This window comes from Gymnodraco acuticeps, unplaced genomic scaffold, assembly GCF_902827175.1.
Source record: "Gymnodraco acuticeps unplaced genomic scaffold, fGymAcu1.1, whole genome shotgun sequence".
In the NCBI taxonomy this organism is placed as follows: Eukaryota; Metazoa; Chordata; class Actinopteri; order Perciformes; family Bathydraconidae; genus Gymnodraco; species Gymnodraco acuticeps.
Genome location: NW_022990647.1, coordinates 1,211,413 through 1,235,023, shown reverse-complemented (window position 1 = coordinate 1,235,023; position 23,611 = coordinate 1,211,413). Strand labels below are relative to the sequence as shown.

Genomic DNA, 23,611 nt, shown 5'->3' with positions numbered 1-23,611 from the left:
GGAGTACCGGCACTTCTTGCTCAGTACCGGCATGCTGGCGGTACTCCGGTACTCATGCACCGTGCCAGTACTCAACACTCTCCCGCCGTTCTTATTATACATCCATATATATATATATACAGCCGCCCGGTACTCAGTAGATGCGTCATGAGGTGCCGAACGGACATTCTCATCGCTCTAACCGCTGGAGTTTCACAGCGGCTGTCAGCTGTTTACTCCTGTCATTCAAACAGAACGTGCTGGAGAGGGGGCGGGGCTTATCTTCTCCATGTAAATACTGTGGTGGAAACGACTATGTCAAAATTAACCTATTTGACCGTGATTTAATAGTAATACACGTTTCAAAATAATAATAATAATAATAATGCCGAAGTAACAACATACTGAAAACTGTTAGTAAAACCATGTTTTAATGCTTTACAATTTACATACCTAGATGCACGTGTGTTGTGTTTATGCAGTGCAACTCCCACCCAGTGGGTGGCTATGTAGAGTGATAGAACAGAGCAGGCACGCCCCCGAGAGAAGGAAAGCAAGTCACGTCACAAATTAGCATTTCTAAAATGTTAGCGTGGATTAATAAAAGTGCAAAAAGACAGCGGTTGTCGCCGGAAGAAACTTCAAATACAGAGAATGCTGTGCCTGTGTTGGAAATTGTGTCTGATGGGGAGCTTTCTTTGGTTGATCCTCCTGCTCCAGGTTCTAGTGCATTAGCATTAGCACTAGCTCCGCCGCCTCCTCCAGAGCCTCTAACGTTAGCTGCTGCTGGCGCAACTGCCACCACCAACACCGGGCAAAGCGATGCACCTGACTGCTGGACAACGGACAAGGTGCAATATTTTTGCAAGACCAATGCATGGCTCCTTCTTAAAGATAAGAAGCTAGGATGTCGGATATGCAGAGATGTCAAATCTTTGGGAATACACACTGGACAAGGACTGAAACTGTCAACTGAATGGGGTGAGTGTGCAGTGTCTCATTTCGGTGTTGACAAGGGCAAACAACAAGCTAGCCTGAGAAAAAAAATCAAAGAACATAAAGAATCACAAGCCCATGTAAAAGCTGCTGACATCCTTACATCTGCTTCACGTGAAACTATTCAACATCAAGTGCAGTCTATGCATAAATCTGAATTAGATACCACTATCAGAGTTTTTCGAACGGCATATAAAATTGGCAAACATAGCCGGCCATTCACAGACATGCCAATTGATTTGAATGTACAGAAACTGAATGGGCTGAACGTGGGCAGGGTTTTGCACTCCAATAAAACCTGTGGCGAAATCATCGACCACATAGCTCATGAGCTGAAGAAAAAAATGGCAAAAGACATTACAGAAAACCAAAGAAAACTCTGTGTTTTGGTCGATGAATCTACCACTATTAGTGGTAAAACGGTGCTTGTTGTGTGTCTACGCTCAGCATTAGCTGATGCTGAGCCCGAAACGTTTTTTTGGGAGCTGATCGAGTTGGATGGAACAACGGCATCACAAAGGCGTTAATGGAGTGTCTTGGAAGAGATTTTAACGAGGACTTTTTAGGTCAGTGTTTCGTTTCTTTTGCATGTGATGGGGCTTCAGTCATGCTAGGGAAGAGAACAGGCGTTGCTACCCAGTTGTGTAGTAAATTCCCAAGCCTGTTTGTGTGGCACTGCTCCAATCATCGTCTAGAGCTGGCAGTTGGGGATGTGGTCAAGGAGGTCTCAGGGCTCAATCATTTCCAGATCTTTTTTTGACAAACTCTATTCCTTGTTCCATGGCTCCCCCAAAAATCAGAGGCAGTTAGCGCAGTGTGCGCAAGCAGTCGGACAGCGTCTCCTGGTGATAGGGCGTGTTTTGTCCATCCGCTGGGTGGCTTCAAGTGAAAGGAGCGTCAGAGCAGTCTGGGAAAACTACCGAGTGCTTCATGATCACTTCACAAATGCTGCAAACGACACGAGCAGGGATTCCAGAGACAGAGCAAAGTACAAGGGCCTGGATGATGTGCTCACATCTGCAACGTTTGTCAGCAATCTGGGACTGATGTACGATGCGCTCACAGAGCTCAGCGACCTCTCTCGGCAACTCCAAAAAAGAGAGATGACACTGCCTACAGCAGATAGGCTCTTAACTCGAGAAATACGAGTTTTTGAATCCATGGTCACCATGCCTGGCCCACACATGACTACAGTTCATACAGCTCTAGCTGAGAAGTCCTTCAAGGGTGTTGCCCTGCGTGAGAATGGCAGGCTTGTACAGATTCATGCAGGTCAGTTTTTCCGCAGTATGGTAGAGAATCTGAGACACAGAATGACTTCCACAACCTCCTCTCATGTCAGCACAAGAGAAATCCCATTACATGGCCGGGAGGCCCGGGACAATCAGCTAATCCAGGACATGAAAGTTATCCATCCTGGAAGTTGGCCTGAAGAGGAGTTAGACGTACAGTATGGGGACGTAGAGGTGCTACGTTTGTGCGAAGTGCTGAAAGTGGACAGAAGAGAGACTGTTCAGGGCTTTCGCGAATACAAGGAAACCAGGGCATCCCGTACACCTGCTGCCATGGAGCCTCTACTGAAAGCAGTCCGAACCATCGCTGTCTCCACTAGTGAGTGTGAGCGGGCATTCAGCTGCATGAACGATATCCTTACTGCAAAAAGGAATGCTCTCTCTGTCAGCCAACTGTCCAGCTTGGTTTTCATTAAATGTAATGGACCATCACTAGGACAGTTCAATCCGGAACAGTATGTGAGGTCCTGGCTGGCAAAGGGAAGGAGAAGTGCTGATGAAAGAGCCTGTCCAGCTCCAGCCCCTGATACTGATGTCCCCAAGGCCTTCTGGAGCCTTTTCTAACAATGTGAAGTATATTGCAAAGCAGCTCACCCAGTGAGAAGACTTTTGGCATAATGTGCCGATTTGTACAGATCCTGGAGATAGAAGGACTTCAGACCAACCAGGGAGTTATCTGATCAGCTTGGTGTTCAATGTAACTCTTTACCATGGCTCAGACTTTGTTACTTGCAGTTACAGTTTCTCATTTTAGATTGTGCCAATTTTGCATTTGTTTTTACATGTTCTTTGTTCATGCTCTTTATCATTTTTCTGAGTTGGAAAGTTAGATTGCATCATAGTTTACTTTATACATATTTGTATTCTTCAGTGGTGAAGTATATTGCAAAGCAGCTCAGCCATGTGAGAAGACTTTTGGCACTTTTTCGTTTTTCGTTTTCTGAGTTGGAAAGTTAGATTGCATTCAAAATGTACAGAAATACTTAATTTTGTTAAAGCTTTTTATAAAAAATGCTTCTGACCAGAGCTTTGTTTCCTTGTCATTAATGTTGAACACCACCAGAGGGGCTCTCACCTGAAAGGTCTCTGCTTCATGTGTCTTCAGCAGAAGATCTAGACTTTGATTGCTATATTTTCAGTTAATATTGACCTTACTGAACTTTAGCCATATCCGCTGCCTATCATAAAAAATGTTAAGTACAGTGAACCTTTCTAAAATATACAGTAGTAAAGAGATAAACCCACCAGCATTATAGTAGCCAAATTCTTGTTTGTGGGCTGTATATATAAAATTGACTTGAAAAAGTTGCTGATTTTAGAGTACTGGCACCTTTTTCATTCCAATTCAAGCACTGCCCACACAGCTTTAGTTTAAGCCGGTAACGACTGAGAGCACACCCCTCAAGTCCAGAGATATAATCGGAAGACATAGGCCTACAGCGATTTCTTCAGAATATAAATAGAAAAACGATTGCGCTCTGCCTGGTTATGTTAGCTAGCTGTTTAGCTTTGCACCTCCAGGAACATGGCGTATTTTCGCGGGTGACTCGTGACGTCACTGTGTGTGAAAGGTCAGCTTTTTGTGGTAGTTTTGATATATAGAATGAATAATATAGAAATAGATAAAAAATTGAGGCACACATGTAGTTTTGACCATTAACTGTGTGGTATTGTTATGTCAATGCCTATTTGTATGGACCTCTATCAGGGAATCCATTCATTCTGTATCATTGTGTTGAGCCAGGTAGCATCCCCAGAGGAGGAGAGTGTCAGCGAGAGTGAGGAGAGCAAAGAGCAGGAGGACATAGATTACTTTGCCCGCCCCGAGAATGTGTTTTTAGAACAGCACCCACAACAACATACCAGAAATCCAGTTGTGCAGAAGGTATTCACCTGTAAAGATGGCACCAGCAGAAAGTGGCTTACATATTGCAAGGGACGTCATATGTTGTTTTGTTTTGTATGTCTGGCATTTGGGAAGAGGACCGACACTGGCACATTTATAACTGGAATGTCAGATTGGAGGCACGCACACCAGCGTACAGAGGAGCACGAAAAGAGCATTACACATTCAACCTGTGCTGACGCTTTTTTCTTACGGTGCTCTAAAGCAGACATCGAAAGCATGTTTGCTGGCAGTCAGATGTCTGCTCATAGGGAACAAGTCTGAAAGAGACGTCAGGTTTTGGAGCGTGTGGTGAAAGTGCAGGCAGGTGGAGAATGAGGGAGCATATATGCTAGCTGACAACACCGTGGACCACGGTAACTTTTTGGAGCTCATCCTTTTATTAGGAAAGTATGATGTCTGCTTAAAAGAGCATCTGGATGATTGTGTAGAGAAGAGCAAGAAATTGCACCAATCCAGTGGAACAAAAGGTAGAGGGTCTCTCATCACCCTACTCTCCAAAACTACTGTTAACTCCATAATAGAAACTGTTGGTAGTCTAATCAAAGAAAGTATCTCCAGTGATGTCCAGAAGGCCGGAATGTTTTCTGTTCAGCTGGACACAATACAAGACATAACTTCTCAGGATCAGTGTTCAGTAATCTTAAAATATGTCAATGAGACTGTGCAAGAGAGGCTTGTGGCTTTAGTGAAGTGCCATGCATCCACTGGACAATACTTTGTGAACTTACTCTCAGAGGTCTTAGAGCATCTGAAACTGGACAAGGGCATGTGTATAGGTAATGCAACAGATGGAGCATCCAATATGCAAGGCCGGTATAAAGGATTTTCTGCACTGATGACCTCCCAGTCACCCACTCATGTCCATGTGTGGTGCTATGCTCATGTTCTTAATCTTGTCCTGGCTGAAACTACCCAAACTGTCATCGAATGTGGAACACTTTTCAACCTAATCAATGACATAGCAGTGTTTATCAGGGAGTCATATCAGAGGGTCATTCTGTGGGAGAAACAAGCCCAAGAAAAGATGCCGTCGACTCATCCTGTAGACTCATCTGGTCCTATCTCTATTGTGTTGTCATAGAAAGGGGAGGCAGGCAGGGCACTATAGGGTCCCCCCCCCACCCTAAATTCACTAGAAGTCATCATTTAAGGGGTTATTTTTAAAACTTTTCTTCTGGGGGGGGCATACCCCCCCAGACATTACATTACATTGCATTTAGCTGAGGCTTTTATCCAAAGCGACTTACAATAAGTCCGTTCCACCAGGAAGACACAACCTTGAAGAAAACAGAATCATATAAGTACATCAGGTTTCATAGAGCCAAACATTTCAAGTGCTACTCAACTGGCTTTAGATAAGCCAGTCCTTTATTAGTATATAAGTGCTTTGTTAGTAATTCTATCGCTCGAAGTGGAGTCGAAAGAGATGAGTTTTCAGTCTGGAAGATGTGTAGGCTTTCTGCTGTCCTGATTTCAATGGGGAGCTCATTCCACCATTTTGGAGCCAGGATAGCAAACTCACGTGTTTTTGCTGATGGGAACTTGGGTTGGCCTACCTGCCTGTCAGCCTTCCATCTGTGCACAAACTTATCTCATGCCCTCATTGGTCATGTGCACGTTCGTGTGTGTTGGAGGAGTGGCTCTGTAAGGAAGTCTGAAGTTGTTGCATCATGGCATGTGGCTCATTCAAAAATGAGTACAGCTATTATCTCCCTCTTGTATAACTGGTTGGCCCCACCTGCAGCAGGTAAACCAGGGTTGCCAACTCTCACGCATCTAGCGTGTGAAACACGCTTTCACTATCAATCTCACGCTCTCACGCTGCCCAAACTATTCTCACGCCAAAAACAAGATGAACCGGTGATCGTTTTTGGTTGGTTATTTACAATGTTGAGTTGACAGCTGCTCAAGCTGTTGATCCGCTCCCTCCCCGCCTCCACCACTATCAGACCGCCCTGCTCGGTCACTGTTCGCTTTGTGAGAGGGTTTGAAGGTCTAATTTCTAATGATTGATAGTTACACATACTTGTTGTATGTATTAGTTTAGTTTGCCCCTGGTACGTAAAAAGGATAATAATAGCGTTTTTTTAAATTATACTCAGTTATTCTTCTTGTCAGGAACCGCTACTATTCGTTTGTTTTATGGATTTGGGCCGGTCTGGGTCTAAATGCCAGGGCCGATTTGCTGTCCCAGTCCAGCCCTGGTTCAAGATGACTGAAAAACACTGAGTTCATGAGCTGGGTTAACGTGGTTCAAGGGTCTTCAAAAAATTTGAGAAATGTATATATTTCTGAATTCAAAGGATGGGGTATTTCCTGTGGGTCAATTCTGTTACATCAAGATGGCTTTTTTTTACTAAGAAGGTTGAATATAGGCTGAAAATGCACATTTAACTTTATTTTCAAACCTTTATTTAACCAGATTGGTCCCATTGAGATCATAGATCTCTTTTTCAAGGGAGACCTGCATTTACATTAATTGGGTTTAGATGGAATAAAGACACGATTAATCTGAACTTTATGTTGTTATTTGACCATGTTAAATGCTTTTGGCTACATGTTCATAGCTAAAAGCCCAGGGATTTACTTTGTTTAGGTGTATTCACATTGTGTGACCCACAACAGTAGACATTCCCAACCTGTTTGTTAAAGAAAACTATTTAAAAACAACATGAGTGCTGAATGTTGGTGTCCTACTCAAGTAAGGACACAATTTAGAGATAGTAAAGTTTATTTGTATTTTAAAAAATGGAAACAATTAATACACACCATAAAAAGTAAAAAATAAGTAGAAGCGCCTTGTCAGAGTGACCCTGTCTTTGGTCGGCATCTGTCTTTTGTTGTTCACGGAAAAGTCCTCAAAGCGTTGCATTACCTGTATGTTTCAAACAAACGTATGCAATTAACAAAACAAATCAGAGCATCAGTATTGCTTGTTAGGTGGTGTTTGCCTCACAAAGGCTATACTTTCCACTTACTTTTCTGAAAAGTTATTCAATGTCAGCTGAACTGTGTCTGCTCACCTGGCTGAGCAGGTTTCCCAGAGGAAAGACCGAATGAATCATAAAGTGTTTGATCTCTGCTTTGAAGGAGAGCGATCATCTTCCTGCTGGCATCATCTCCTTTTCTCCTAACTGTGTCAATGAGAGCACGTGCCTTGTCTTTCGTGCTAGGATTCTCCTCAAGAATTGAGTCCTTCTGGCCATCATTCAAGACACCAACCTCTAAAAGGCCATCCAGGAGCTCCTTGATCAGTTCTTTGTTTGCGCTATCCACAAACTTAACCCTAATCTTGTTCAGCTCATCTAGAAGAGGCAAACAAGTTACATTGTTACTACAGGCCACTAACATTGATAAACATACCATAGCATATTGTCACGGATATAAATGTGGTAAAGTCATTACAACAAAGTTATACAAAAAGCTGATTGGTCGAAATTAGTTATACATTAAAAGGCTAAATTGTATTGTTTTATTTTCATTGTATGTTTTACATATGGACTAACAACGACCCATATGTAGGCAAAAATATATATATGTACATGTATGTCTGTGTACTAGTGTAGGTCAAAGTCATTGTGCAGTACGGGTTACTTTTTAAATGGGTTACATTGTTAACCCCTGGTTGTGCAGCCTGATGGCTATACAGGCCACTAACATTGAATAAGCATACAATAGCATATTATCACTGATATAAATGTGGTAAAGTCATTACCACAAAGTTATATGTTATACAAAAAGCTGATTGATCGAAATTAGTTATACATAAAAAGGCTAAATGGTATTGTTTTATTTTCAATGCATGTTTTATATGGACAAACAAAGGCAGAAAATAGGACGGATATGAGCGCCAGCAAAGTGAAACTAACAGGCCTATACTTGCCAGCACACGCTACGGTAAAAAAATGCAGAATTACTCAAACTTTACTTTGACAGAATTTGTAGATTAATTTAAATGTATGAAATCACATTCCTCACCTCTACCCTCCTCATTGCCCTCAATGCCACTTACAGTAAAAACAGATCGGGTACATTACGCTTGCGATCGCCTCCATATTTCCGGCAAATGCACAAAAGTTACTTTTAAAGTTAATTTAGACCGTGAACTCTTACCTGCCATTTCTCAAAATGGTCGTAACACACGGCAAGTTACACGTTATGCGCTCCACAGTTTCCACAGCCTGTGTACAGGGAGGTGCGTGTGGAGAAGAGACGTTTCCCTACTTTGCATGATCAGTTCTGCACAGGACTGAGTTTTATTACTGCTGCAGTTGTACAATTCCCATTTCACTTTATTTACATTAATGGGGTTTAGTTTGAATAAAGACATGACTAAGTCTGAACTTTATGTTGTTATTTGACCATGTTAAATGCTTTTGGCTACATGTTCATGTAGCCAAAAGCCCAGGGCTTTACTTTGTTTAGGTTTATTCACATTGTGTGACCCACAACCGCAGACATTCCCAACCTGTTTGTTAAAGAAAACCATGTTTGTGCTGAATGTTGATGTCCTACTCCAATAAGGACACAATTTAGAGATAGTAGAGTTTATTTGTATTTTAAAACATGGACAAAATTAATACAAACCATAAAAAGTAAATACCCATTCCATATGAATATTGTACCTATGTTCCAAAAAAAGGCTTAAGTGAGATTAATTATGCACCTTAAGTCCCTAAAATAGTCCCTGCATGGTTAATAAATGCCACCACTTGTGTCCCTTTCATTAAAAGGCTTTCACACAACCAATTATATAAAAGTATAAATTATGATATTGATAAATGATAAGATTTCATCAAATATTAACAATTAGACGAAATGCCCCAGGACACAGACATGTAAAAGGCCCTACTTTAATTAAAAGAGCCAAACACCAAGAGTAAAAGAAAGTCAGTTTACATCTCTTAATTTGCCATGCGTCTCTTAGCAGTCTTTTTTGCTCTGCCCCTTTAACCCTTTGCCCTGTACTTGTTAGGCCCATTCAGTAATTCATCCATAAGAATGTTTCTATTTCATTTGATTAACTCTATTGCATGCATATAATGTGGCTACCAGGCACAACAGGGAAACGACAGTAAATCCGGCCTCAGATGCCTGGAAAGAAGTAGAAGCGCCTTGTCAGAGTGACTCTGTCTTTGGTCGGCATCTGTCTTTTGTTGTTCACGGAAAAGTCCTCGAAACGTTGCATGACCTGTATGTTTCAAACGAACAGTGTATGAAATTAACAAAACAAATAAACCCAGAGCATCAGTATTACTGCTTGTTAGGTGGTGTTTGCCTCACAAAAGGCTATACTTTCCACTTACTTTTCTGAAAAGTTCTTCAATGTCATCCATGTGTGCAGAGGTGTTCAATACCTCCACAAAATACTGGATGAGAAGAGACCCACGATCTGTTTGTCTGTATGAGACAGTATCTGTAGAAAAACATTAAGCTTTAATAATAATAATAATAATAATAATAATAATCACTGTTACATCTGAAAACAATTTTAATTAACTGACCGGGAGTGCAGGACAGAAGAGCAAGGAAATCTTTTTCTTTGTTTACATATCGCACACCATCCTCCTCAAATTCTTCATGGCCAGTATTATGTGAGGCATCGTCACAGGACAAACCGTCTTTAACCAGCACTGATCCTCTCTTTTCTGAAACACATGCGGAATACTGTTAATACACTGCATGAGAGCACCACTCACTCAAAGACAGTAAACCAGACATTAGCTGACTGCTAAATTAAATGATATTGATTTGTTGTATCGGGGGAATAGAGGAGACCTCCTCTGCAGGCCTGGATGAGGATGATCTTGGGTTTGTCCAGCAGCGCGGGACATCTCTCCGGACCCAAGTGATGGTAAATGTTGTTGATGCAAAACTCATCAGGTATGTCTTTTTTCCACTTAACACCGAGGACAGCTCCCAGTTTCCCATGAGACATGATCACCACCACCACACTGTCTGTCTCTTTCAATTTCTTATGTTTGGAGAACTCAATCACAGCAGCATCAATTTCCTGGGAAACACAAAAAACTCAGACATCAGTTTCAGTATTGCTTAATCAACCAGACAGGGGATGAATCTATTTTTGTCAAATTACCTTTCCCGTGAGGTCAGTGAGTTTCACCACTTCGTATCCCAATGCAACGAGCAGTGTGTCCATGTTCTCCTCGTCCCTCTCAGCTCCCTTTCTGTTTAAACTGGTATCAGTAAACGTTATGTTGGTGATTAACAGGGCCAAACGATGCCTAATGGAATTTTCGGCCGCAGGGTAAGTCTGAAAAACAAATTTAAAAGAAAATAATTAAGATGAAAATGTACTATACTGTATATCTGATGATATATCAAGTGTAGAATTGAACAAGACATCAATTAAAAAACACCTGACACAGCTTTTATGAACAACTTACATCTCTTTGACCCTGTTTCCCTGTCCAGAAGGCCTTGGTGGAAGGAATCAGAGTGTCTGAACATTCCTGCTCCAGCTTTATTTCTGGAGCTGCAGCTGCAAACAGCAAAACATTTCTGCTCACAACGATGTACATTAATGTCAAAGTATAATATTAGTTTGAATCTAAATAGGGTGAAGATGTCTCTACAGCTGAACTGTGTCTGCTCACCTGGCTGAGCAGGTTTCCCAGAGGAAAGACCGAGTGAATCATAAGTGTTTGATCTCTGCTTTGAAGGAGAGCGATCATCTTCCTGCTGGCATCACCTCCTTTTCTCCTAACTGTGTCAATGAGAGCACGTGCCTTGTCTTTCGTGCTAGGATTCTCCTCAAGAATTGAGTCCTTCTGGCCATCATTCAAGACACCAACCTCTAAAAGGCCATCCAGGAGCTCCTTGATCAGTTCTTTGTTTGCGCTATCCACAAACTTAACCCTAATCTTTTTCAGCTCATCTAGAAGAGGCAAACAAGTTACATTGTTAACCCCCCTGTTGTGCAGCCTGATGGCTACAGGCCACTAACATTGATAAACATACCATAGCATATTGTCACGGATATAAATGTGGTAAAGTCATTACAACAAAGTTATACAAAAAGCTGATTGGTCGAAATTAGTTATACATTAAAAGGCTAAATTGTATTGTTTTATTTTCATTGTATGTTTTACATATGGACTAACAACGACCCATATGTAGGCAAAAATATATATATGTACATGTATGTCTGTGTACTAGTGTAGGTCAAAGTCATTGTGCAGTACGGGTTACTTTTTAAATGGGTTACATTGTTAACCCCTGGTTGTGCAGCCTGATGGCTATACAGGCCACTAACATTGAATAAGCATACAATAGCATATTATCACTGATATAAATGTGGTAAAGTCATTACCACAAAGTTATATGTTATACAAAAAGCTGATTGATCGAAATTAGTTATACATAAAAAGGCTAAATGGTATTGTTTTATTTTCAATGCATGTTTTATATGGACAAACAAAGGCAGAAAATAGGACGGATATGAGCGCCAGCAAAGTGAAACTAACAGGCCTATACTTGCCAGCACACGCTACGGTAAAAAACATGCAGAATTACTCAAACTTTACTTTGACAGAATTTGTAGATTAATTTAAATGTATGAAATCACATTCCTCACCTCTACCCTCCTCATTGCCCTCAATGCCACTTACAGTAAAAAACAGATCGGGTACATTACGCTTGCGATCGCCTCCATATTTCCGGCAAATGCACAAAAGTTACTTTTAAAGTTAATTTAGACCGTGAACTCTTACCTGCCATTTCTCAAAATGGTCGTAACACACGGCAAGTTACACGTTATGCGCTCCACAGTTTCCACAGCCTGTGTACAGGGAGGTGCGTGTGGAGAAGAGACGTTTCCCTACTTTGCATGATCAGTTCTGCACAGGACTGAGTTTTATTACTGCTGCAGTTGTACAATGTGTGGCTCAACCCACAACTGCGATCCAGTCGTCATTGGATAGTTGTAGACATAATACAGTTTAAAATGTTCAGTTTGCTCTACAATACATTAACATCTAGGTCAATGTGTGGAGAGAAGAATGTAATGTTGTGTGGCATTTAAAACGTGTTGAATATCCCTGCCAGAAAGGGTGTGTCCTACTGATTTTTTAAAAAATGCTATAGTTTGAAATCTGCAAGATAGTTTTATGTTTTATGAACAATCAGCTGAGTGCAAGCACTGGGCGTGGTTCAAGGGTCATCAAAAATGTTGAGAGATGTATATATTTCTGAATTCAAAAGATGGGGTATTTCCTGTGGGTCAATTCTGTTACATCAAGATGGCTTTTTTTTTTTACTAAGAAGGTTAACTGGGAAATATAGGCTGAAAATTCCCATTTCACTTTATTTACATTAATGGGGTTTAGTTTGAATAAAGACATGACTAAGTCTGAACTTTATGTTGTTATTTGACCATGTTAAATGCTTTTGGCTACATGTTCATGTAGCCAAAAGCCCAGGGCTTTACTTTGTTTAGGTTTATTCACATTGTGTGACCCACAACCGCAGACATTCCCAACCTGTTTGTTAAAGAAAACCATGTTTGTGCTGAATGTTGATGTCCTACTCAAGTAAGGACACAATTTAGAGATAGTAGAGTTTATTTGTATTTTAAAACATAGACAAAATTAATACAAACCATAAAAAGTAAATACCCATTCCATATGAATATTGTACCTATGTTCCAAAAAAAGGCTTAAGTGAGATTAATTATGCACCTTAAGTCCCTAAAATAGTCCCTGCATGGTTAATAAATGCCACCACTTGTGTCCCTTTCATTAAAAGGCTTTCACACAACCAATTATATAAAAGTATAAATTATGATATTGATAAATGATAAGATTTCATCAAATATTAACAATTAGACGAAATGCCCCAGGACACAGACATGTAAAAGGCCCTACTTTAAAAGAGCCTTTTACCTTTAGTAAAAGAAAGTCAGTTTACATCTCTTCATTTGCCATGCGTCTCTTAGCAGTCTGTTTTGCCCTGCCCCTTTAACCCTTTGCCCTGTACTTGTTAGGCCCATTCAGTAATTCATCCATAAGAATGTTTCTATTTAATTTGATTAACTCTATTGCATGCATATAATGTGGCTACCAGGCACAACAGGGAAACGACAGTAAATCCGGCCTCAGATGCCTGGAAAGAAGTAGAAGCGCCTTGTCAGAGTGACTCTGTCTTTGGTCGGCATCTGTCTTTTGTTGTTCACGGAAAAGTCCTCGAAACGTTGCATGACCTGTATGTTTCAAACTAACAGTGTATGAAATTAACAAAACAAATAAACCCAGAGCATCAGTATTACTGCTTGTTAGGTGGTGTTTGCCTCACAAAAGGCTATACTTTCCACTTACTTTTCTGAAAAGTTCTTCAATGTCATCCATGTGTGCAGAGGTGTTCAATACCTCCACAAAATACTGGATGAGAAGAGACCCACAATCTGTTTGTCTGTATGAGACAGTATCTGTAGAAAAACATTAAGCTTTAATAATAATAATAATAATAATAATAATAATCACTGTTACATCTGAAAACATTTTTAATTAACTGACCGGGAGTGCAGGACAGAAGAGCAAGGACATATTTTCCTTTGTTTACATATCGCACACCATCCTCCTCAAATTCTTCATGGCCAGTATTATGTGAGGCATCGTCACAGGACAAACCGTCTTTAACCAGCACTGATCCTCTCTTTTCTGAAACACATGCGGAATACTGTTAATACACTGCATGAGAGCACCACTCACTCAAAGACAGTAAACCAGACATTAGCTGACTGCTAAATTAAATGATATTGATTTGTTGTATCGGGGGAATAGAGGAGACCTCCTCTGCAGGCCTGGATGAGGATGATCTTGGGTTTGTCCAGCAGCGCGGGACATCTCTCTGGACCCAAGTGATGGTAAATGTTGTTGATGCAAAACTCATCAGGTTTGTCTTTTTTCCACTTAACACCGAGGACAGCTCCCAGTTTCCCATGAGACATGATCACCACCACCACACTGTCTGTCTCTTTCAATTTCTTATGTTTGGAGAACTCAATCACAGCAGCATCAATTTCCTGGGAAACACAAAAAAATGCAGAATTACTCAAACTTTACTTTGACAGAATTTGTAGATTAATTTAAATGTATGAAATCACATTCCTCACCTCTACCCTCCTCATTGCCCTCAATGCCACTTACAGTAAAAACAGATCGGGTACATTACGCTTGCGATCGCCTCCATATTTCCGGCAAATGCACAAAAGTTACTTTTAAAGTTAATTTAGACCGTGAACTCTTACCTGCCATTTCTCAAAATTGGCGCAACACACGGCAAGTTACACGTTATGCGCTCCACAGTTTCCACAGCCTGTGTACAGGGAGGTGCGGGTGCGTAAACTGGTGGAGAGGAGACGTTTCCTACTTTGCATGATCAGTTCCGCACAGGACTGAGATTCAATGTGTGGCTCAACCCACAAATGCTATCCAATCGTCATTGGATAGTTGTAGACGTAATACAGTTTACAATGTTCAGTTTGCATGCATGCACATGAACATAGACAACGTGTGGAGTGAAGGATTTAATGTTGTGTGGCATTTAAAACGTGTTGAATATCCCTGCCAGAACGGGTGTGTTTAGTGAAGTTTTTTTTAAATGCTATAGTTTGAAATCTGCAAGATAGTTTTATGTTTTCTGAACAATTATGTTAACAAAATGTGCCAGATAATAAGGGCCCATAATCGCTGATGGTTTAATTAAAATAACACAGTATCACCATGAACTTGAACAATCTTGTAACAAGTCATTCAAACTTGTAACTGAAGCCCTTAAAAACCCCACAACAGACACACTATCGCAAAGAGATAGAGCAAGTATGCACAGAGTATGAAAACATGTGATATGAACACTAGTCCAGTTTATGACAGCATATTTGCCAAGCATATGGCTCAGTTCTGTCAAGATAACAATTTTATATTGTCAAGCAAGGTGCTTTTGCCTGCAGATAGTTATACCTACATTAGCGAGGCCTGGCATAGGCCTACTACGTCATGGCTTGATCATTGTATTAGTACAGCTGATGCGCATGCTTCACTTGAATGTATGAGCATTCTGTATGGGACAGCAAAGACTGATCATATACCTGTTGCTATGTCAATAAATGTCGAACATCTACCTGGGCTAACCAGAAATGTAAATAGTGCTCAAACCGAAAAACTAGACTGGTCAACCCTCACAAAGGAAGACATTACATCCTATTATGCTCAGACAGATACATCCTTAACTAATATTCATCTACCTAGAGATGCAATTATGTGTAGTGATGTTAACTGTAAGGATGCAAAGCATAGGAGTGATATCTGCTCCATGTACAATGATATAGTAAGTGCTCTATATGAAGGCAGTAAACCTTACTACAAAAGTAACAATAAGACACATAACATCAGGTCTGGCTGGAATAGGTATGTAGCTGAGTATCATGCTGAAGCCTGTGAAGCCACCAAATCATGGGCTATGGCAGGCAGACCCAGACAAGGGTCTGTATTTGAGTACAAGAAGCTTACTAATGCAAGATACAAGTATGCTATTCGCTTCATCTGTAAAAATGAGCAAGCCATGAGGGCCGATTCCATGGCTAAGAAGCTGCTAAGTAACAATGTTATGGATTTTTGGAAAGAAGTAAGGGCTAATAATAAATGCAAATATCTCTACCATGCACTGTTGACGGAACATCTGGAACAGTCAACATTGTGGAGTTATGGCGACAGCATTATTGTACCTTATTCAACTGTGTCCAAAGTGAACTGTATAGGGTAGATGATATTGATAACAATGAGTCAATGGTGATAATGCCACATGAGGTATGCCAAGCTATAAACAAGCTGTCGGACAACAAAGCCAGTGGTGTAGATCATATTTCTGCTGAACATCTTAAATATGCTAGTGTAAAGATAGCTCCTCTTCTTTCTATCTGCTTTACTGCCTTTATGAGTCATGGCTTGTTACCAGACTCAATGTTGTCTGTTCTGTTGGTGCCAGTTATTAAGGACAAAGCCGGTAAAGTGGGAAGCCTAGATAACTATAGGCCCATAGCGTTAGCCAGCATACTGTCAAAAGTCCTAGAAAGAATTCTGCTGGACAGATTAGATGACTTTATTAACTCAACAGATAACCAGTTTGGCTTTAAGGCTAAACATGGCACTGACTTGTGTATAAAGGAAATTGCCTTAAAGGAAATTGTCAACAAATATAGAGGTAATAACTCATCAGTTCTTATGTGTTTCATGGATGCCTCTAAAGCCTTTGATCGTGTTAATCATAGGAAGTTATTTGTTAAACTGAGTCAAAGAGGGGTGCCCAAATACATTGTGAGAATTCTGGTCTACTGGTATGGCCACCAGACTATGCAAGTCAAATGGGGCAATAGGGGTCTCAGCCCCATTTGGGGTTTAGCAATGGTGTCAGACAAGGTGGAATTATGTCCCCAGTTCTTTTTAACCTCTATATTGATGATCTGTCCAAGCGACTGAAAGCCTGTAATACTGGATGCATGATTGGTAGCACTCTAGTGAACCATATTATGTATGCAGATGATCTTGTTGTGCTGAGTCCATCTAGCGCTGGTCTTCAGCAGCTTCTTGCTGTTTGTTCTGTGTATGGTGTGGAACATGACATCAAATACAACGCCAGTAAGAGTGCTGTCCATGACTTTAGAACCAGAGGATAAATGTCTGAAATTTCCTGATTTTAAATTGTCTGATAATTAATCTTAGTGTCTGTAATAAAGTAAAATATCTTGGACACTTTATTACAGAACAAATGACAGATGATGAATATATTTATAGGCAATGCCGCATGATGTATGCACAAGCAAACATTCTCTTACGTAAGTTTGGTGCATGTACAGATGGAGTGAAGATGTCTCTGTTCAGAGCATATTGCACACCGCTCTATACGGCACATTTGTGGTCAAACTACAGAAAAGCAAGTTTACGGAAACGTCAAGTAGCTTATAATGATGACCATGAGAATATTGCTGAAGAGACCTCGATGGTCTAGTGCAAGTGAAATGTTTGTGGCTGCAGGAGTCAATACTCTACAAGCTGGTTTTAAGAAATCTTATGTATAAATGTATTTGCCGGCTTAATGACTGTGATAATGAATCCTCTTGGCCTTATCGAACATAAGGTTAGTACTACACGCTACCAATCCCAGCTGTGGAGAACATTGGTATGGTTGTCTCTTTGTAGGACACTGATTTAAATTATGAATTCTTTTATGCTGTGTATGTAATTTATTATATGTAATGTCTTGTCTTTTATCTGGACCCTGAGTCTGTAATAAAGTTTTCATTCATTCACATTTGATTGTCCAGTTATACAGATTTGGAAAAAGAGTTAAAGAATGTTCCTTAGTGCTGTGGGTATACCTACTGTATATGTGCTGCCCAATAGGAAAAGGCTGTCTGCCAAAGGTACTTTTTCTATAAGCTTTTTTACAATTGTATATAGTAACATGTCTGCAAATTGTATAATGTTTTCCCAGTTAAGAAACCATATTTAGTTCAAATCCGTGTTCATTTTAATTACTTAATATGGGGGTCTTCTGCTTGGTTGTTAAAACCAATAATAATTTGTTAGTTGATTTATTTATTATTTTAATTAATAAGATGATTGAGGTTTTCGGTTTTTTATGCTTTAATAAAATGAGTTTAAATGGAAATAAAGCGTGTTAATAAATTATATATTTTTAAAGAATTACTTTTTTATGCTCAGGTGAAAAAATTGTGATTTGAGTGAAATTGCTAAATAATGAATGATGAGCATTTCATCATTTACCTTTTCCTCTGTCCAAAATGCATCATCAGTATTAGTGCGAAAGAGCAGTTATTCTGCTCCTCTTGAGAAACTCTCTGCAAACAGTGAAACCCAAAATCACTGCTTTCAGGACTGCTTTTCAACATGAATCATGTTTCATGTGCTGGTAATATTGTATTTATATTACTGTCACAAATCCTGTCAGAAGAACAGAACTGATATACCAACAACTTTTAGACAAGCTTGATGTATTTTCATTCTCCATTCAATGAGCAACATTGTTGCACTGTGACATTTTCTTATTCCAATAAACATGAATACTGTTAAGTCAATCTCCTGAATTCTTATTAAAAATAGGATTAAGTCTCCCTACCTCATGCACATTGACACATATATTATCTACAACACTGTTAAGAATTCTTCATGTTCAGATGGTCTTATTTGAAATGGGCTATTATTTTGTTATGCAGGTTGTTTCTGTTTGAGCCGTTCATACTTATTAATATGTTCATGCTTTCGCAGTCACTGATGATAACTTCTCCATTTCCCCAATCCCTTCAATTCCCCAATTATTCTCTTAGGTCTATTATTCGTGCATGTACAACAACATGATGTACCGTATGTACCATCCATGTCCTGATAAGTAAATACATTTAAAACCATCTGATGAGTCTGTGCTCTCTGACTGGAGCCCTCCTGTGGTCGATTATCCACAACACCAGCTTAATACCCAACAAACACATTTGAACATGACAGCATCAAAGTCGTTTGTCACACAACTTCAATAGATTTATGATGAAGAAATGTCGACCAGTTCAACTAAACAGTGTTACCCAGAGAACATCTTTCTGCTAGCTCCATCTCCTTTTCTATCTTAAAGTCAAAGTATTCCACCACAGTAATAATAAGGTGGAATTGCAATGTGGAAACGCTAGAGGGCAATACCACCTGCATTGTGACATACTAAAAAGGACAAACAACTTATTATTTTTTAAATGTCATTTACAAACATTTAAGGCACTTATTTTCAGTCAAAGTACTTGGTTTGAATACAGTTTAGATATAATACAATAAACAATTTAGGAGAAACAAGACAGACACAAGAGAAGTCAACGAGAGCAAAACAAATAGCTCTTTTTCCTATAGGTAGGACATAATTTCCAGAATGAGATTTGGTCACAAAGCTCTAAATAGCATTTTTGTTCTTTATAAAAAAATGCATCAGGCAAATGTGAATATTGAAACACTTTATTTGCAATGTCCAAAATACCAGCAAGACCGTTTTTAGCAAATATAAAATAGATTTCGCTAAGGAGTTCAGGGGATGTAGCATACAGGGCAGTATTTTATTTTATTTTAAAAGGACCATTATACCGTGCTTCTCTGCTGATCTGCACTACATTCCAGAAGGTGGCGGTAAATGCACCTAAAAGCTGTTTGCCATCCGCCGTTAAAACAACAGAAGAAGAAGAAGAAGAAGAACTGACAGACAAAATGGCTGAGGGACGAAGCTAGCTGCTCGGCTAATGTAAACATCCACCTACATTAGACTGGAGCTGGAGCGACGATAACGTTACGCGATAGCTTCGTCACACTGTGAATGAGAGTGTATCTTGACACAAAACTCACGTAGACACTTATGCACGTGTATTAACAAATCGTTGATTCATGTAGTTCGCTAAGTTAGCTATGTAATTAGCACAGGTAAACACTGGTAGCTAGCTGCAGATTAGCTTGTATATTGCGTTGTTGAGTAACACTTCTGTGGACATGCTTGTGTAGCGTTACAAAACATTATAACATCTTTCAGGATGGTATGTTTTAAGACAACGCTGTTTTGAAAGTATATTCAGTTATTGAGTTGCTGTAACTGAGAAAGCTGTCAGATAGGCTAATGCTAACAGGTCATCACAACTAGAGACATTCTGTTTTACTGGATGTATTGTGTCTAAAAAAATAAATCAAGTTAAAGCCGTCAGGGCCTAGGTTGGCCATGCTACAATAAAACTACTGTAGATTTTCGCCGGTTTTGGTTAACGACTGTGGTGGGTTTTGGACTTAGCTTAGTTAATGATAGTTAACCAGTCAATGCAGTAGATTCAATCATGAGTGGCACATTACATGGATTAAAAATCAGCGGGTTTTTTATTTTTCTATACACGACAATTCTCCTTTTTACACTTCATTGCTGTTGGCACTCACGTTTGTTTTTTGTTTTTAAAGTTGTCTGTCTTCTTGTGGCCCCAGCAGTGTTTTAACTTCTAAGGATGATGAGCCAGCGGCGTGGGATCCATCTGGACCAATCAGAGCTGCTTTGCACAAAAGGATGTGGTTTTTATGGCAACACTGGCTGGCAGGGCCTGTGCTCAAAGTGCTGGCGAGAGGAGAATCAACGAGAAAAGCAAAATCAGATTAAAGAAGACTGGGCACTTGCTGAAAGGTTCGTCTGTCTCTCTGTGATCCCGAAGTACAGTGTCTTTTGTTCCTTTATCCCATCATTTGTCATTCCATTTGAACAATACTGCAGTTACTCTGTCTTCTTCCCCCCAGGCTGCAAAAAGAGGAAGAGGAAGCATACACAAGCAGAAATCAAAAGGCCCAATCACAGCCTACCATCACACCCTTTGGCAAGTTCGTGGAAAGAAAACTAAGGAAAAGTCAAAGTAACACAGTTACAAAGTTTTTTACTCCCTCCTCAAAAACACCACCAAAAAAAGGTACATAATTAACTGCAATTGATACATGTCATTTATCAAACTTTTAACTTGTGGTAATATTAATGTTGTATTCTAGGCTGATGTCCTCTGACCTGTTAACCTTAAAAACATGAGAACAACATACAACCAATATTTTTGCTGTTTGTTTTTCCATTTTAACCCCATCCCTGGATTAGTACCTTGATCCTCTACTCAGAGTTTTTTTTTAAATACAATGAAGACAATGTGGCAGAAGAGATATTAGGAGAAATGCTTTAGGAGTTTGTAGCTTTAATTAAAGTAATGTAATGTATTTTCCCAGATTCTCCTTTTGATGCTCACTCCAGCTCAAGCCCCAGCTCCTCCACGAGCCGGCACTCCTCTGTGGACAGTGACCATGCGACGAGAGAGTTCATTGATTTCCTCAAGCCTCTGAAGTCTGGCAGGGAGATCTTCAAACAGTGCCGGGCCTTCACTGAGAGCATGGTCTATAAGCGGGTGAGCTAGAGTGGATTACTCATCATGTTTATGAGTTTAATGAGCTTGTAGGAACCATTTAATCCTTATGTATGATTAGTTTTGCAAATATAGACAACCTGTTAACAAATTACTTTTGATTTTGTTCAAGTACAGCAATGTTAGCAATAAAGATTTTCAAGTCATTTGGGATTGTACCATGTGTCTACTCTCCACCAGTGTTAATTATTATACTGTTCACTGTGCAACACCAACTGTCACACATTTGTATCAAAGTGAAAACAAGTTTTTGTAAATATAAAATTGGGATTTTTGCACCTTCCATCATTGAAGGAGTTGTCATTATGTTAACATTTAAAATAGTCTGAAATTGCACCATTTAAACTAATAACATGGTTAAAATGTTGTGCTACATATTGTATTACTGTGTCATATGTGGGCTAGGTTTAAATGTCTATCCCTGTACCATTACAGTATTTTAAGTTGATATTCAAACGAATGTAATCTGAATCTTTCCTTTCTATTTGCTCAGGACATGGCAGCTGATGAGCTGTCAGAGTGTGTGCAGGATTTCTACCAGAATCTCTCAGACCGCCTCCACACCCAATTCAAAGGTACTGCCTAACTCTTACATTTCAGTAGAATATAAATAATTAATATCAGTAACATTAGCACTGTAATAAGCTCTGTATATCTTTGATTTATGTGCCTCCGTTCCTAGGTTCATCAGATCATGTAGAGAGTGTTATGGATGAAGTAGAGAAGTACATGATGACTCGTCTTTACAAAGAAGTCTTCTGTCCTGAGACTACAGACGATGAGAAGAAAGACCTTGCCATTCAGAAGAGAATCAGGTTAGCAAACACGATGATGTATTATTCCTAATTTTGCTACTCATTATTCATTTTTCCGGCATCCCTCCTGAGCACAAGAATACAATTGCAGGTGAAATTGCAACCTTTTCTTACGTTATGGAGTTCTGTTACAGAGCCTTGCATTGGGTCACCATTGAGATGCTGTGTGTTCCTGTAGAAGAGGAAATCGCTGAGGTGTCCGACAGTGTAGTCAAAGCCATCACAGGTACGTTTTTTACAGAAGGACAACACGTTGTTATTTTGGCAATAGAGATCCGCTAACATTTTCAGATTAAACGACTTCTCAAATCTTTGCATCATTTCAGATGTGATTGAAATGGATTCAAAGCGCGTGCCCAAGGAGAAGCTGTCGTGCATCACTCGCTGCAGCAAGCACATCTTCAACGCCATCAAAATCAGCAAGAAAGAGGCTGCGTCTGCGGATGACTTCCTCCCCACGCTCATCTACATTGTGCTGAAAGCAAACCCTCCAAGACTGCAGTCCAACATCCAGTACATCACCCGCTTCAGCAACCCCAGCAGACTGATGACGGGAGAGGATGGTTACTACTTCACTAATCTGGTGAGGAAATGAGGACAGTCTGTATTATGATGTTTGTGTTTGTCCCTAAATCTATATGTTCCAAATGTTTTAAGTTATGGTGATATGAAGCTATGCGGTGCAGTTATACCGATAGGCAACCCATTTATGTTAATGTGATCTGGCGAAACAACCGACACACCTTTATGCAACTCAATACAGTTCAATGGTACCACTAGCACAGTTGATGGGAAAGTGATTTAAGGTTATAAGTGGTCTTAACAACAATTACTACATATATATTATATATATCAGGGTTTCCGTTAGCCGGTAATTTACCGTTTTTTTTAGCTGGTAAAATTGATTTAAAAAAAAACTGTCAAAACCTGCCGGTCAAAATGTCTTATATATAATTAATAATTAGGGCTGCTCCGATCGATTGGCCGCCGATCATTATCGGCTGATATTCGCTCCTGATTTGATCGGTGCTCTATAAAGGTCGATCAGGAGAGCTGGATCTGATCGACATGGACATAAACGCGAGTGAAGTATAACCGGATCAGAGATCAGATCAGCTGCCGAGTCTGAGGAGACACACCGTTCTGCATGATCACCTGAAGCTCCGCCTCTGTTTAGCGAGCTGCATACTGACCGGCTGTCAGGAGAAGAGAGAGAGGCTCCGTTCCTCCCGTGTTATTATTCAAACTTAATGTAAACTTTTGAATAATGTACTTCATCTACTATAAGTAGTTTGTTTCAATGTAATAATGATGTTGTTTGTGGAATACATTTTAGAAAAATTAATCTGAAATGTTCGATCTGTTACGATTATAAACTGAAGCATATTTAAAAACGAGCCCCCTCATCAAGCATATCCGGTCATAGGCGGTGATTACCTGCTAACGGAAACTCTGCTACACAATTATTATTATTATTGAACATGACCGGTAAGTTTCTAATTCGTCGGTAAAATAAAGTATTTCCGTACATTTGACCGGCAACAAAAATCCTAATGGAAATACCTATATATATATATATATATATATATATATATATATATATATTGATAAACCAAAAGAGTGATGA

At 39.8% G+C, this 23,611-nt stretch overlaps 4 protein-coding genes across 9 annotated transcripts in view; 1 reads left to right on the top strand and 3 right to left on the bottom strand.

The window, feature by feature from the left end:
• Positions 1-6,889: 6,889 nt before the first annotated feature.
• On the bottom strand, positions 6,890-8,676 carry LOC117554869 (caspase-1-A-like). Of its 2 annotated transcripts, XM_034229440.1 has the most exons (3): positions 8,189-8,467; positions 7,200-7,481; positions 6,890-7,051 (listed from the first exon to the last, which is right to left on the bottom strand). In XM_034229440.1, exons 1-3 carry the CDS (start codon positions 8,229-8,231, stop codon positions 7,035-7,037), a joined length of 342 nt encoding a protein of 113 aa, XP_034085331.1. In that variant the 5' UTR covers positions 8,232-8,467; the 3' UTR covers positions 6,890-7,034. The 2 variants fall into 2 exon arrangements, 1 of the variants encoding a protein (XP_034085331.1); XR_004570328.1 differs by lacking the exon at positions 6,890-7,051 and having other exon boundaries at positions 7,317-7,481; positions 8,155-8,676.
• A 31-nt stretch (positions 8,677-8,707) lies between these two features.
• On the bottom strand, positions 8,708-14,460 carry LOC117554819 (caspase-1-like). The gene is given in 9 exon segments (XM_034229360.1): positions 8,708-9,367; positions 9,483-9,592; positions 9,681-9,824; positions 9,955-10,189; positions 10,274-10,450; positions 10,584-10,678; positions 10,794-10,838; positions 10,841-11,074; positions 14,444-14,460. Coding segments are annotated over 9 exon segments (1,152 nt in total). The 5' UTR covers positions 14,451-14,460; the 3' UTR covers positions 8,708-9,262.
• LOC117554820 (caspase-1-like) lies at positions 11,916-14,384 on the bottom strand. Its single transcript, XM_034229361.1, has 5 exons — positions 14,309-14,384; positions 13,984-14,218; positions 13,710-13,853; positions 13,512-13,621; positions 11,916-13,410 (listed from the first exon to the last, which is right to left on the bottom strand). The coding sequence occupies exons 1-5, from the start codon at positions 14,321-14,323 to the stop codon at positions 13,366-13,368; spliced, it is 549 nt and encodes a 182-aa protein (XP_034085252.1). The 5' UTR covers positions 14,324-14,384; the 3' UTR covers positions 11,916-13,365.
• A 4,901-nt stretch (positions 14,461-19,361) lies between the features above and the next one.
• The window catches only part of rabgef1l (RAB guanine nucleotide exchange factor (GEF) 1, like), a 7,334-nt gene continuing 3,084 nt past the window's right edge, over positions 19,362-23,611 (top strand). The window contains exons 1-8 of one of the 5 annotated variants that reach the window (XM_034229356.1): positions 19,362-19,485; positions 20,208-20,397; positions 20,508-20,674; positions 20,976-21,151; positions 21,663-21,744; positions 21,852-21,984; positions 22,119-22,210; positions 22,311-22,567. In XM_034229356.1, the coding sequence (XP_034085247.1) occupies positions 20,225-20,397; positions 20,508-20,674; positions 20,976-21,151; positions 21,663-21,744; positions 21,852-21,984; positions 22,119-22,210; positions 22,311-22,567 (1,080 nt within the window). In that variant the 5' untranslated portion in view covers positions 19,362-19,485; positions 20,208-20,224. The other 4 variants (XM_034229354.1, XM_034229357.1, XM_034229358.1 and 1 more) reach the window with 4 other exon arrangements.

Bases quoted from the DNA above. Each gene is read 5' to 3' on its own strand.
- LOC117554869 (XM_034229440.1), bottom strand. From the start codon at position 8,231: ATGGAGGCGATCGCAAGCGTAATGTACCCGATCTGTTTTTACT. The intron at 7,482-8,188 runs GTAAGTGGCATT...TGCCTCTTCTAG, and splicing joins GTACCCGATCTGTTTTTACT to ATGAGCTGAACAAGATTAGG.
- LOC117554820 (XM_034229361.1), bottom strand. The intron at 13,854-13,983 runs GTCTCCTCTATT...CATGTGTTTCAG, and splicing joins CATCCAGGCCTGCAGAGGAG to AAAAGAGAGGATCAGTGCTG. The intron at 13,411-13,511 runs GTAAGTGGAAAG...ATACACTGTTAG, and splicing joins TTGAAGAACTTTTCAGAAAA to TTTGAAACATACAGGTCATG.